This window comes from Salmo salar, chromosome ssa01 (assembly GCF_905237065.1).
Source record: "Salmo salar chromosome ssa01, Ssal_v3.1, whole genome shotgun sequence".
In the NCBI taxonomy this organism is placed as follows: Eukaryota; Metazoa; Chordata; class Actinopteri; order Salmoniformes; family Salmonidae; genus Salmo; species Salmo salar.
This window is the reverse complement of record NC_059442.1, coordinates 47,290,550-47,303,344: the sequence shown is the minus strand read 5'-3', so window position 1 is coordinate 47,303,344 and position 12,795 is coordinate 47,290,550. Positions and strand designations below refer to the sequence as shown.

Below are 12,795 nucleotides of genomic sequence, written 5' to 3'. Positions count from 1 at the left end.
GCCCACATACACACTCTTGGTAATGCGTCTGTCTGATGACTCAGCTAAAAAAAAATAAGCTTCTTCAACTAAATTACCCTCTTTATCCCTGGCAGTCACTGTGGTTCTCTGGCAGATTTACAGGGGCTTAACATATCATTTCCTGTTTACCATTTTCCTCTCTATGAGGATGAACAACCCATTCAGAACCGCAGAAGCATCCCATAGCCCTTTACACTCACAGCCCCTGTCATCTTGTACACGGGTAAAAATGGCAGATTTGGTCATTGAAATGTGCCTCAATTGGAACGCAGTGGCTGTACAGTAACATACTATATATGATGTCAGAGCTCAGTCTGTCCGCTTTACAGTGCTGTATGGGTTTCAACTGAGCCATTCTAAATGTGTGTACCAAGCGCAACAAAAAGATGCCCCCATCCCCATTGTTGCTATCTGAGTGAGGGCAATGCAGTAAATCGAGAGGAGTTGATGTGTTCTGAAAGATGAGATGTTGAGGATTATAATAAATACCGCTTTGATATCATGCAAGCAAACCACACACCGGTGAGTACAAATGTGCATTTCACATTTAAAAATGTAAAGTCATTTAATTTATAGTATAAACATTTATGATCGCTATGAATGATGTACAGTCAGTAGAATGACATGCGTCATACCCTGGGTTGTCCTGAACAGAATGAGCCATATTGTGAAGAAAGTTAGTCGCGGAACATGCACTTGAATGCCCTCGTGACTCCATTAAGTGCCTTGTGAAAGCCTAACACTGTAAGATCTGTAAAATACCATAAAAAAAGATCGTATTCTATAATTTAGCTAGTCATGTTGGCAATAGTTCAAATTATGCCCACCTGACCCAGATTAAGATTTATAATGGAATGTTTTTGCATTGAGTAAACAACAACAGTAATTGTATTATGGTGGGGATACAGAGCTGTGTTCCAAACTAAAAAACTACAATGTGCTTGTTTCAGTTCCTCAACGGCAAAGCTAGTTGAGCAAAAAAAAAGCCCCTTATATTTTAAGGTTCTTTCTTTCCTCGAGCCATAAAAGTGCATTAAATTACTTAGTAACTGTGCCGTTTGGAGAGGTGTGTAGCCACTTGGAGAAACCAGTTTGTCCTCTCACTCAAACCCTTGTAATAGTTTTTTTCTGCTACCCCACAATTTCAAGGAATATTCTTATTATATTACTGAATGTATCCAGAGTATTTTCAGATTTGTGAAGTACAGTGTAAAATGCACATAAAATCAACAGTGTAATCTTTGGTCTAATAATTTCCCCATAATCTCCAAAGTGCATTTTATATTTATTCTGTTAGAAACATTTAAATTTTGCCTTATCCATATATGCCAATTTCCATGAGTGTAAAGGGTTAATGTAATGTAATCCTTCAGTCAATCACAGTGGACTGACTAAGGTAAAGATCAATGTATACTGAGGTATCAAATCTGGGAGACGTGTCTACGCAGATTTCTCAAAAACGTATGTTATTAAAAAAAGGTTATTATGATTGTAGTAACAGCTTTATAAATAATATTGATTAATATATGCCATTTAGCTGACACTTTTATCCAAAGTGACTTACAGTTATGCGTGAATACATTTTCTGTATGAGTGGCCCCAGCGGGAATCAAACCAACATTCCTGAAGTTGCAAGCGCCATGCTCTACTAATTAAGCCACAGAGGAACACATCTAAACTTTAGAAGCTTTCAGTTGAGAGCAAAAGTTGAGAGTAGTAGATGAGAAAAAAAGTATTTTGTGCATAATGAAGGATACTATTGCACTGATGCAATAGGAAAGGAAGCCCATTGGGTTAATACATCTGGGTTGTGTTCAGTAGGGTACACTGTCACACAACACTTTGCATTAAAAACAAACAAAAAAAGCAGTGTTCTTATTGGAGAAGTTCAGGCAGTTCCCCCATTTTACTGTTTCATAACATTCTGTCCCTAATGAACGCAATGCAGATTTCAGCAGACAGATGTTTATATGGGAGAGTTCGAACCGTAGGTTATATGAGTTCAGTATTGTGAAGAAATTCAGGGTCATGACTTCAAGTCAGAGGAATGCACCATTCTATTGTGTCCTCAGGGTCCAGTGCTGGCTTTGACAACGTCACGACTGGCCTAAACCCAGTTTCATTCATGACTTGGGGTCAGGCTGTAAAAACCATTTGACTGGAACTTGAACACGATAATCTGACAGACAAAAACACTGAGACCTGGAAAGGCCTCTGTTTTCAATGCATGGTCCTCTTGCTACCAAGAAAAACCTGTTTGTCCAACCGGAGGCAGACAAACAAAGACAAACAGACAGGCCCCGGTTCCCAGCCTTCTCTCCATCAATCACAGAGGGGAGAGAGAGAAAAATAGAGACACTGGGAGAGAAAGAACAAACGAGAGAGAGTGAGTGAGCGACTAAAAGAGGGAGCGAGAGAAAGAGATAGAGACTGAGAGGGAGAAAACAACAGAGGGACTGGGATCGAAAAACTGAGAGCGAGACTGGGAGAGAGAACAACAGATATAGACATTCGAAAGAAAGAAAGACAGAAAGGAGATTTAGGTTGTGAGGAACAGGAAACTCATGGTGGAAAGGTTGTTGAGTCAGATGCAGATGACGCTCCACACATGGCCCATACTGTCTGAGTCACAGGTCACATGCACGACTGGTGTAATGTTACACAAACGTTTGTGCAACACCTGCGGCCGGCCAGTCACATTCATGCCACTCTCAGGAGCATAAGCAGAGGCTACCACAGAGGTAGCAGAGACATACACCTATATGGCCGATGTAGCTAGCCTAACTATCCTATCCACATCCTCACAAATTGTAATCAATGGGCTATATGCTTTCCATTTGCAATCACAACGGAAGAAAAACCTAAGGACGGACAATTTCTTGATTTCATTGATAACCACATTCAGGCAAGTCCAGGGGGAGAAACAAAACAACATTCCTGAATCCTGGTATTTCGAAACTAAACAAACGATATCGGTGAATAAGAGCTCTGTTTGACTGGTCTGGTTACCTACTTCCACTGTGTATGTAGGGTGAAGTTGCCCCAATACGCAGATCTTGGGTCAGTTTTGCATTTTCCCCAGATTTGGATTAGGGGAGGGGAAGCTGATCCTAAAATGTAGGGTAAACTTCACCCCGGAGCGTACCCCACAGCCAGGTCTGTAGAATTCATAGGGCTTTGGCTGCCAATACTGTGCCATGGTGCCAACTCTGGCCTAGATAGTTAAACATTACTACACAGTACTACGTTCAATACCACTCCAATCAGTCACTGGTGGTGCACAAATCTTCATGAGACCACTTGTCTGTGTTGGAGTTCGGGTAGTCTCCTGTTTTTCTTCAATCTTCCACTCTCAGATCATTTATATCGTCAGGGCTTGCATAGCAATATCCAGTTGGAAATCATTATCTTTGCAAGGACACACCAGCTAACTTGTTACACACTTGTTTATTCTCAGGTGTTTGAAAAAGAGTGAATCCCCTAATGGTTGGAATCAATATTTCCCAGAGAATGACACGCCTTTTGATGACAAAGAGGCTTTAGTCAAGATGGTACCATTTTGCTGTCTCTCTCTCGCCCCCCCTCGTTTTTTCTCTCTGCTCTTTTCACTGTTGCATAAGTCACATGTCAGTGTAACTGTAATTGCACACAGCAGCCAGCCGGGCAACGGCAATGCATGCATTAGGCCAGACAGCAATTTGCACAGATCACATGCACCGGGGAATGGTTGTTTCATGTAAACAGTTGCTATTCAAGGCACAGCAAGCCATAATGTGTTTCTGCCACGCAACCAGGAGAGTTGCTGAAAGTGTAATCTGACAAATGAATTGGTTATCACTTCGCCCCCATCTCCTGGGATGAGGTGGGAGGGGGGGAGGAGAGGGGGGAGAGGGAGGATGGATAGAGGTAGACTTTTACAAGGGGAATATAAAAGCACATGACACCTCATGCATGGCTGTGTCATCGGAAAAGAGGACAAAAAGGCCTTGACACCTGACTTGTCTGTGAAACAGTCAACACACACACCTTATGGCAACAACTCCAGACCTAGCCTCCCCTTAATGGAATGCCATGTCAGATAGGGCTGTGACGATACCAGTACTGCAATATTTTTTCAATGGCAAAAATGAAAACACGAAGCAGACCTAACTATTTGGTCCTATAAAACCTGGAAAATAAATAAATGTGACTCTGGATGACAACATAATGAAGTGTGTTTCCAACATTAGGGGCTGTTTTCCTAAAGAAGTTAAATAGGCTTTGTGTTTTGTTTCCTTGTCGCGATACTAACGAGTATCGCAATACTGATATCGTCCCGGCCCTAATGTCAGAACAAAGAAAAAATTTGCAAATCACCAACCTTACTGGATTACCACAATTACCTAGGTATATTATAGTGTTACCCACAGATTACCTATTTCAATCAAAACTGTCATCATGATGCACCATACGAACTGGTAAACACAAATCATCAACTAATTGGTGCATGTGTTATTTGAAAATTGCAACAGCAGGTACCAAGGGATATTCCACTGATTGTCCTCATAAACTCATGACGAACATACATTGAACAGATGATGAAGGTCACTGCCAACGGTAATGGGATGCTTCCAGGTGCGATCCCCCATCTCCCTCACACAACAACCCCTCCAATACACTATGACCATCCTTCTCCATCTTCACAAGAAAGGGTCTATATTTGGCAGATACATTTGAGAGACTTCAGATGATTTATGCGATATGTGAGGCAGAGGCCTAGAGCGCTTTTCTCCTATACTGCTCGCTGCCTCCAAACCCCTTTTTGTGTGACTGGAATAGTACAGGACAAAGAAAGGGGTGATGTTATGTTTCTGATTGGCTACCGTGTTTAAATGCCACCTTGTGGCGGTATCAGTGCACTTGCAGCCTTTCGCTCGAGCAAGAGAAGCTTCGCTTTGCTGAGACTTGGAGAGAGAAAAACATTCACACACCCCTCTCTTTGCTCCTCTCCAAGCGATGGACATATGCCACACAGAGGCTGCCAGTATTGCTCTGGGACACAGTAGGGATTGTCTTACAGGTTTGAGGGTTGTTGTTGCTGCTGTGCGCAGTGAGTCAGTCCACAGTGGAACAAAGACAAGAGAAAGGGTGCGTGAGAGTGACTTCTGTACCCTACAGTGTGAAGAAGAGCTGAATGGAAGCAAGCATCAAACTATTTTCAGATGTGATAAGAGTCAAATTTAGACAAACAAGATAGGTTTTGAGGCTGTGGGAACCAGGTGAATAGTCATGATAGCAGGGTTGGCTTTAGTCTGCAAAGGAGATCTACTCTTTGAACTGGATTTTCCTGTAAATGACTATAGGTTAGTTTTGAGACTATTTTTTCAGTTGATAGTGATGTATCCTAAATAGGTAGACAAAGGTAGAAATATGCAATATCCTCCTTTGAATATTTGGGTTTTATTCTACACACTTGCTATTACATTTACATTTTAGTCATTTAGCAGACGCTCTTATCCAGAGCGACTTACAGTAGTGAATGCATACATTTCATACAATCGAACCCACAACCCTGGCGTTGCAAACACCATGCTCTACCAACTGAGCCAAACGGCTCCACCACTAAAAAAGTACAGCACAGTAGAGCTCAGTAGAGTAGAGTTCAGTACAGGAAGGTCAAGTAAAGTATAGTTCAGTACAGTACATTGTAGTATACTCAACTCTACTGTGTACTGTACTGAACTCTACTCCACTCTATTCTACTCTACACTACAGTACTGAACTATATTCTACTTTTCTTCACAGTACAGTACTGAACTATACTTTTCTTTAATGTGCTGTACTGCGCTCTACTCTACTGTACTGTACTGTCCATACTTGTGAAACATAGACGTCTATGTTTGCTTCAGACCAAATCTGAACCAATCATGGACGTCTATGTTTGGGCCAAATGAAGGCTGGTCCAGACGTTCCTTGGATGTTGGAATCAAGGCCAGGGCGGACTGACCAAATTTCAACTACTTTTCAAAATGCATGGACATCCGGTGTTGGTCGGTGCTCAGTGGGTGAGGATGCTGCTTACAGTAAATGGAAAGAGAGGGGGCTCATGGGTAGGTGCCCACCTCCTAACTCTTCTACATTTGCATACACTGTACATAGATTTTTCTATTTTTCTTTTCTATTGTGTATTGACTGTACGTTTGTTTATGTGTAACTCTGTGTTGTTGTTTTTGTCACACTGCTTTGCTTTATCTTGGCCAGGTCGCAGTTGCAAATGAGAACTTGTTCTCAACTGGCCTACCTGGTTAAATAAAGGTGAAAGAGCCGGGAGAGGTGGCATTAATTAGAGAGAGGGGTTGTCTAGACTGTTCACACTCTTGCTTTGACCATCAGATGACAGAAAGAGAAAGAAAACAGTTATCAGCTGAACATAACAGTACTATACAGATGACCCAACTGTGGTTTGTGAGTCCTATGATTTCCCATTATAGCTAGCAATATTTCGGAAATAGTGTTACCGATTTTAATCACTTAAATAATTAATAAACAAAGTCGATATTAGTAAAAACACTAGAACTGATTGATAGGTCTACCTTTACGTTTTACTTCTGTGAACTTTCATTATTCTCCCTCTTCATGAGGGAGATAAATGAGACAATATCTTCAAGATATATGGGTTTTTGGTAACGGAATTTAAAGGCACAAAGCAATGTTTCTTAAACTTACAGAAGGCAGAATTTTCCCCCCTAAATTAAATATGTGTTGATATTAGTTGGCTGGGGTCTTTACTTCCACATTATTGTGTTGTGATGTATTTCTAATATCTTTTAAAATTTGTTGTGGTATTTTATTTTACAAGACCCCTTTTCCATTTGTCTGACAAGAATTCAAAACAGTTTCTTATTTGTATTTTTTTGGGATGGAAAACAGTTGAAAAAATTATATTCGCCTTAATTTCTCAAAAATACAGACTCAGCTTTCATTTGACACCCAATTTGTCATGCGCCTGTGAACTTTACATGTTGGTGCTCATGGGTCCTTTTACATGGAAATGGCCCTATAGGCATATTGTCTGGAGACATACTCTTTACTCATACATTTTGCATGATAAATTACATGTACAAAAAAATATGATAAACATGTTTAATTGATAGGCCTATAATTTAAGATGACGTATGACAGACGTCTGATTGTGTGTACATGCAAAACATGACTGCAACATCAGAAAATGTATCAACATGCACTTACCTGTGCAAAATAAAGATTGAGCAGACACAGAGTGAAAAATTGGAGGCATACTGGAAAACAGTACAACAGCCAGTAAGGCAAAGGCTGCAACTGGTTTGCTTGGACAACGTTCTTGAAGTAGAATGAAAATAATGTAGTCCTTAGCGCTGACCACAGCAAACAGAGAAAAAGAAAGACACTCTGGTAGCTGAAGCGCTTGTGTCCATAACGCAAAATGAGCCAAAGGTGCAAGTAAACAAACACAAAAAGCAGCGAATATAGGATGGTATACACAATGGTGAGTCCGAGCTCCACAGACGGGGGAACCGCAGCTCGAATCGGTTCATCACTTGAGTCCGTTACAGACGTGAAAACACTTAATAAGCTGACCTGGTTTTCTTTCAACAACATAGCGAACGGATAAGTGTAACAACGACTTAAATAAGCATATCTAATGTTTTATTCTAAAATAGTAGAAGGTCCAGTTTTTTATGTATTTTCCACGAATTTGGTATACATTTTTTTTTAATGCCCATTCAAAAACAAAAGCACGACCTTGATAAAACTACACTAACTAACTAACCACCTACCGACATAAAACCGAGGGTTAGCGACAGAACGGATGACTGTACAGCTATAGGTATAAAACAGACAAACAAGAAACCCCTCCAGTCTCTGCAAAGCAGCTCATCTGTGCAAAAAAACAACTCAGGAAAAAAAGGGGGCGTAAAGTAGGGAGAGATCAGCTGAGTGAAGCTGCAGTTTGGAGCCCGCCTACTGACCAATAAGATGCAGCCTTGAACGAGCTATCTTCTAACGCCATCTTGGCTCCCTTTCCAGCACACATTGCGTTGAAATCATTGAAATGCCTCACATTAGAACCACAATGGTGTCCATTTTCAGTCTATATCGCCTTGTGGAGTTCTGTCTCCACCCACTATTTAAACATTGGTCAGTATGGTACCCAACCTCCAGAATCCTTCTTTGTGATTGGCTTACAATGATGTCAGCTCTGAAGGTGCAGGCCTCTTAATTTTCGATTGGCTGTCAACTGCTTTTAAAAATCCATCACTCTGATTGGCTAGTTAGTTGGGACACAGGAAGATGAAACAGCAAAAATGTTCTAGCATCCCTCTTTCATTTGGGTAGTTTAGCTACATAATTTCACAAAAAGCAAGTCGTGTTAGTTGTCTAAAAGCTAGTTATATAAAATGCTTCTGCAATATATTAAGAGTGCCCATATCGTGGTCATGGAATTTAACTAAATGGCCCTTGTCCGGCTACTTTAGCTAGGTAACGTTAGCAGAAAAGCGTAGCTAACGCGTTATGCCATAACAGACCTAGCCAGCTTGCATCGTCGAATGTAATTTATTCCATTAATCTCTACTAGATTTTGTCTGTTCAACTGAACTGTAAGGTTCGAGCCTTCATCGACCATGGCATGGTTCATATGTGTCGTCATACTTTTGCTCTGCTCAAAAAGTGAGCAATGCATCACTGGAAATGCCTCAAAACTCATTGAGCACACAGCTGACCATTTTTTCGAGAAATTGGAATCAGGAAAGATGTATTTTATATACTTTGGAAAACAAGGTAAGTGACATTAACAGGTGAGAAAAATATGAGCCCCCAAGATGCCCTGTAGACTTGCTGGTGGACATATTGCACTGAATACTCTAACAATTGCAGTTCACGACCCTTGCTCATGTAGGGACAATAATCTCCCCAAAGTGTCTGGAAGGCCCGGGTTCAAGACTTGCAAGGGGCGTTGCGCTAGCACCATTCGCTAAATTGGTGTCAGGAGTTGGATGGAACCCTTGAGGCCCTCGGAGAGGCGCACGCGAGGAGGGATTTAGTATGTAACGAACGACGATAGTGCAACACACTTTGCGTGTCTCAAACCAGGGTCTCAGCCTGCAGGCAAACTCGCTAGCCACTGCTCTAATAGGGTTAACTCACTCTGAGATTGTAATGAGCCTATCTAGGTATGGGTTAATCAAATACTAAATTGTATTGTAATGACCCTAGTTAATAATTGCCATACCACCTTCCCCATGGGGATTATATCCTAATTGGGGTTGTGGTTATTAGGTCATTTGTCATTCGCTCGCTAGTTACCTCGTGCTATTTCCTTGTTTCATTACAGTATGTTTGCCTTTTGTAGTGCAGTTGAATAATGTATTTAACACAATTGTTTACTATTAACGTTGGTACCGTCTAACCTCCACAGATTATAATTCCATTTCTTTTTCTTTTTGATTACCAGTCAATCCAACTATAGGTCTCTTCATTGAACAGCTGGAGAAGTCCGCAGATGCTCTAGAAGATTACGGTATTTCAGTTGCTAAGGTAACCAACACAAATCTTTATCCCTTGATTTACTCAAGCACCACTGGCTTTTGCTGAGTCAATGTTGCACAAGGAGAAATTAGATATTGAAGGGAACCTTGGGAGGTTGTAGTGGTATTGTTTAGATATATTTTCATATCTGTCTTATAAAATGTTATTTTGACATCACTGGAGTGCTGGATTGTTTGAGAACCCAGCATGTTGTTGATTCTACTTGCAAATTGGAGCAACTTTTGTTCATTCCACAACAAGTAAGACAAATCCTCACTGGCATATTGTTACTATAAGAAATTTTATGGGTTTTTGAAAGGACTGTATAGTTGTCGGCTGTAGTATGCATTGCTGGCTGCCATAGGCCTCCTGTTAGAGAGGCCCGGAGTCCAGGTATTCTCTTTGACCACTGATCAGTTTTGCACTACAAGTACACTTATGTGAAGAGCAAAGTAAACAAACATCTGTTTGAAATGAATTGTTTTCAATGTCTATGCATGTTTGCAGGTAAATTGTACTAATGAACACATAGCAAAGTACTGCACTGGAGAGAAGCTGATGAAAAAAGTTTATTTGTTCAGGTGTGTATTGTATATCCATTGTGGATCTTAAGCAGCTTGATTAAATATTGTGCTAACAGTACATGCATATTACACCTATGCAATGTAATTTTAGAACGCATCTTATGGTTTAAGATGAACAGATGTTTATCACAAATGAACAAGTAACTATTATATTATTTGTTGTCTTGCAGGGGTGGCAATGTCCTGAAGAGTTTCGACACAGACACCGTCTTCGACGTGAACGCCATAGTGTCTCACGTTCTCTTGTGAGTAAAGAGTTTGTAAACATTTCCCCTAAACACTGATACAGGGTTAGATATTGTATAACCTCTATAGTGGTTGAAGGGGCAATCAGCAGTTGCTTGCTACTTCCATTTTTGGACATTTGTAAACATTTATGATACAGTATGTACCCATTTGATTCTTATATTCTTGAAGAATGTAACTTGTAAATGCCTCATGAGCTTAGTTTAACTGTCATACCCATAAGAATCCAAATAAGCTTCTATTCCAATGTTTGTAAACAAAGTAAATTAAATAAAAAATGCTGTATAGCTTCAAAATATGGTTAAAACTATAATTGTGATATCATGACTGAATTTCAGTGACTACATTTCTCCAGACCCATCCCTCAGCTTTTTACTGAAACAGTGGCGGGGATCACGCTTTGTTTCAACTGCTGGTTGGCCCTTTAAGGGTAGGGTAATCTGATCCTAGATCTGTGCTTAGGGGCAACTTCTACCTTGAGCTGGGAGTACAGTTGCTCACCTAGGGGTCAATCGATGTATTACTCTCACCTTTGGAACTCTGGCAACTGTCAGTCGGTGCCTGCCGAGTCAGTGTCTGTAGATGTTGTCTCCAAGTAACAAATAATGGAGACAACTGATGGGTTATTTGAGCTAATCCATACTTTGAGCTTGGCTTTAGGCAGCTTCTCGCTTCAGCGGAAGCGCTGTAGCCTCACTGTTAGGAAGAGGCTTTGACAGACCTTTGACACACCCGGGGCGGCAGGTAACCTAGTGGTTAGAGCGTTGGTCCAGTAACCGAAAGGTTGTTAGATGGAATCCCTGAGCTGACAAGGTAAAGATCTGTAGTTCTGCCCCTGAACAAGGCAGTCATCCCACTGTTCCTAGGCCGTCATTGTAAATAAGAATTTGTTCTTAACTGACTTGGTTGTTAGATCAAAGTTAAATTAAGTTAGTGTATCAAGAAATGACCGGTCACTTTAAAGGGTGACGGCACTTCTGTATTTGGCCTCGTTTTAGATTTGGTTCATTAACCAAAGGCAACCCAAATTTACCAAACACATTATGATTGGGTCATCCGAATTGATGTTTACTTGTGTGCTGTGGGCAGGATTGAAACAAACCCAACCTTCATTTACGCTGTGATGCAATCACGACCACAAGTCTCACAAAACTGTTTTGGACGAGACTGACTTTATGACCAATATTAACCTATTTACACTTTGTAGTCAATTTTGACAGTATAATAAATGCTTCTGACTCATAGGCTGTTTAAAAAAATATATAAGTTGGTTTTTAGGGGCAGTTGCTCTTTAATTCAACATGTACAATAGAGTACACTGACAAATGACATACCATTTTTCATTTGTGTGTACATAATAAGTATAAACTCCCACACAATTTGCTTGCAGAGTCTCTATTATTGATTGTGCTATTTTGTGACGCACAGTCAATAAATTATACCCTTTGAAAGCACCGTATGAAGGGATCTTTTTATTCATTTTAACTATTGTAGGGTTGAGTATATCTTGAGTACTGTTGCACAATGGAACATGAACATGTACGAATGCATTTCACTAATTTGTGTACAGTAACCTGCTAGGCGAGGGGATTTATTTGAATGGCCATATATATGTAATGTATGTGACCTGTCCCTCTCTCAGCACTGTGCTTTTTGACGAGGTGAGGTACGTCCATACAGTTGCTGAGCTACAGTCAGTGGAGAGGGCAGCTAAAGGCAAGGCTGACATTGTGCTAGGCCATGTCCAGGTCTTGGGCTTACCAGGTAAGGTCCAGTCTCCCACACTAACATAAAAGGTTAATAATAAAAAAGGAAACCACAAGGGGTGCATCTCAGTTAGTCTGAGGTTTCCTCACTCCTCATCTCAGAGGGCATATTGCTTTCACCCAGCCTGGGTTTTCAGATTTAAGAGAAATCAATTTGACTATCGACTTGTTGCCAAGGATGAAAGTAGTTTTCATATATCATACATTTCTTTATATCCAAAGCTATAGAAAATGATTTTGCTATTCAACCCCTTGGTTACATTTTAGTGCAGCCTAACACTTTGTACCAACTTCTCTGAGTTGTTTTGTCATTCGGTGTAACCTTCACGTCCCTGTCATTCTATCCAGAGCACCGAGCGTTGATGGAGACAGCGTTTGTGTACGGAGTCAAGTACCAGTTTGTGCTGACCACAGGAGGCCCAGTGCTGACGAACATGGGGTCAGTGTTCTTCCATCCATAGCCCCCTTGGGAACCCCATCCAAGCTAAAGAGGCCACCTCTCCCCAGTCACAAGATATGTGTTCAGTAGGGAACAGAGTGGCAAAACAATTTTCAAAGGAAAATAGGTTTGGGCAGTAGACCGTGTATATGGGGGTTATTTGGAAAAGTGTTTTTATAAATGTAAATATTTT

General features: G+C 40.8%; 2 protein-coding genes across 3 annotated transcripts in view; one reads left to right on the top strand and one right to left on the bottom strand.

Annotated features, from left to right (window-relative positions):
• gpr137c (G protein-coupled receptor 137c) overlaps window positions 1-7,944 on the bottom strand; it is a 55,204-nt gene extending 47,260 nt beyond the window's left edge. Inside the window, exon 1 of one of the 2 annotated variants that reach the window (XM_045718600.1) lies at window positions 7,249-7,944. In XM_045718600.1, coding sequence (XP_045574556.1) covers window positions 7,249-7,638 — 390 coding nt within the window. In that variant the 5' untranslated portion in view covers window positions 7,639-7,944. The remainder of the gene's footprint in view (window positions 1-7,248) is intronic. The other variant, XM_014196075.2, reaches the window with a different exon arrangement.
• Window positions 7,945-9,052: 1,108 nt separating this feature from the next.
• txndc16 (thioredoxin domain containing 16) overlaps window positions 9,053-12,795 on the top strand; it is a 52,874-nt gene continuing 49,131 nt past the window's right edge. Inside the window, exons 1-6 of the mRNA XM_045718580.1 lie at window positions 9,053-9,082; window positions 9,494-9,576; window positions 10,075-10,148; window positions 10,322-10,396; window positions 12,040-12,161; window positions 12,512-12,602. Of these exons, the coding sequence (XP_045574536.1) occupies window positions 10,126-10,148; window positions 10,322-10,396; window positions 12,040-12,161; window positions 12,512-12,602 (311 nt within the window). The 5' untranslated portion in view covers window positions 9,053-9,082; window positions 9,494-9,576; window positions 10,075-10,125. The remainder of the gene's footprint in view (window positions 9,083-9,493; window positions 9,577-10,074; window positions 10,149-10,321; window positions 10,397-12,039; window positions 12,162-12,511; window positions 12,603-12,795) is intronic.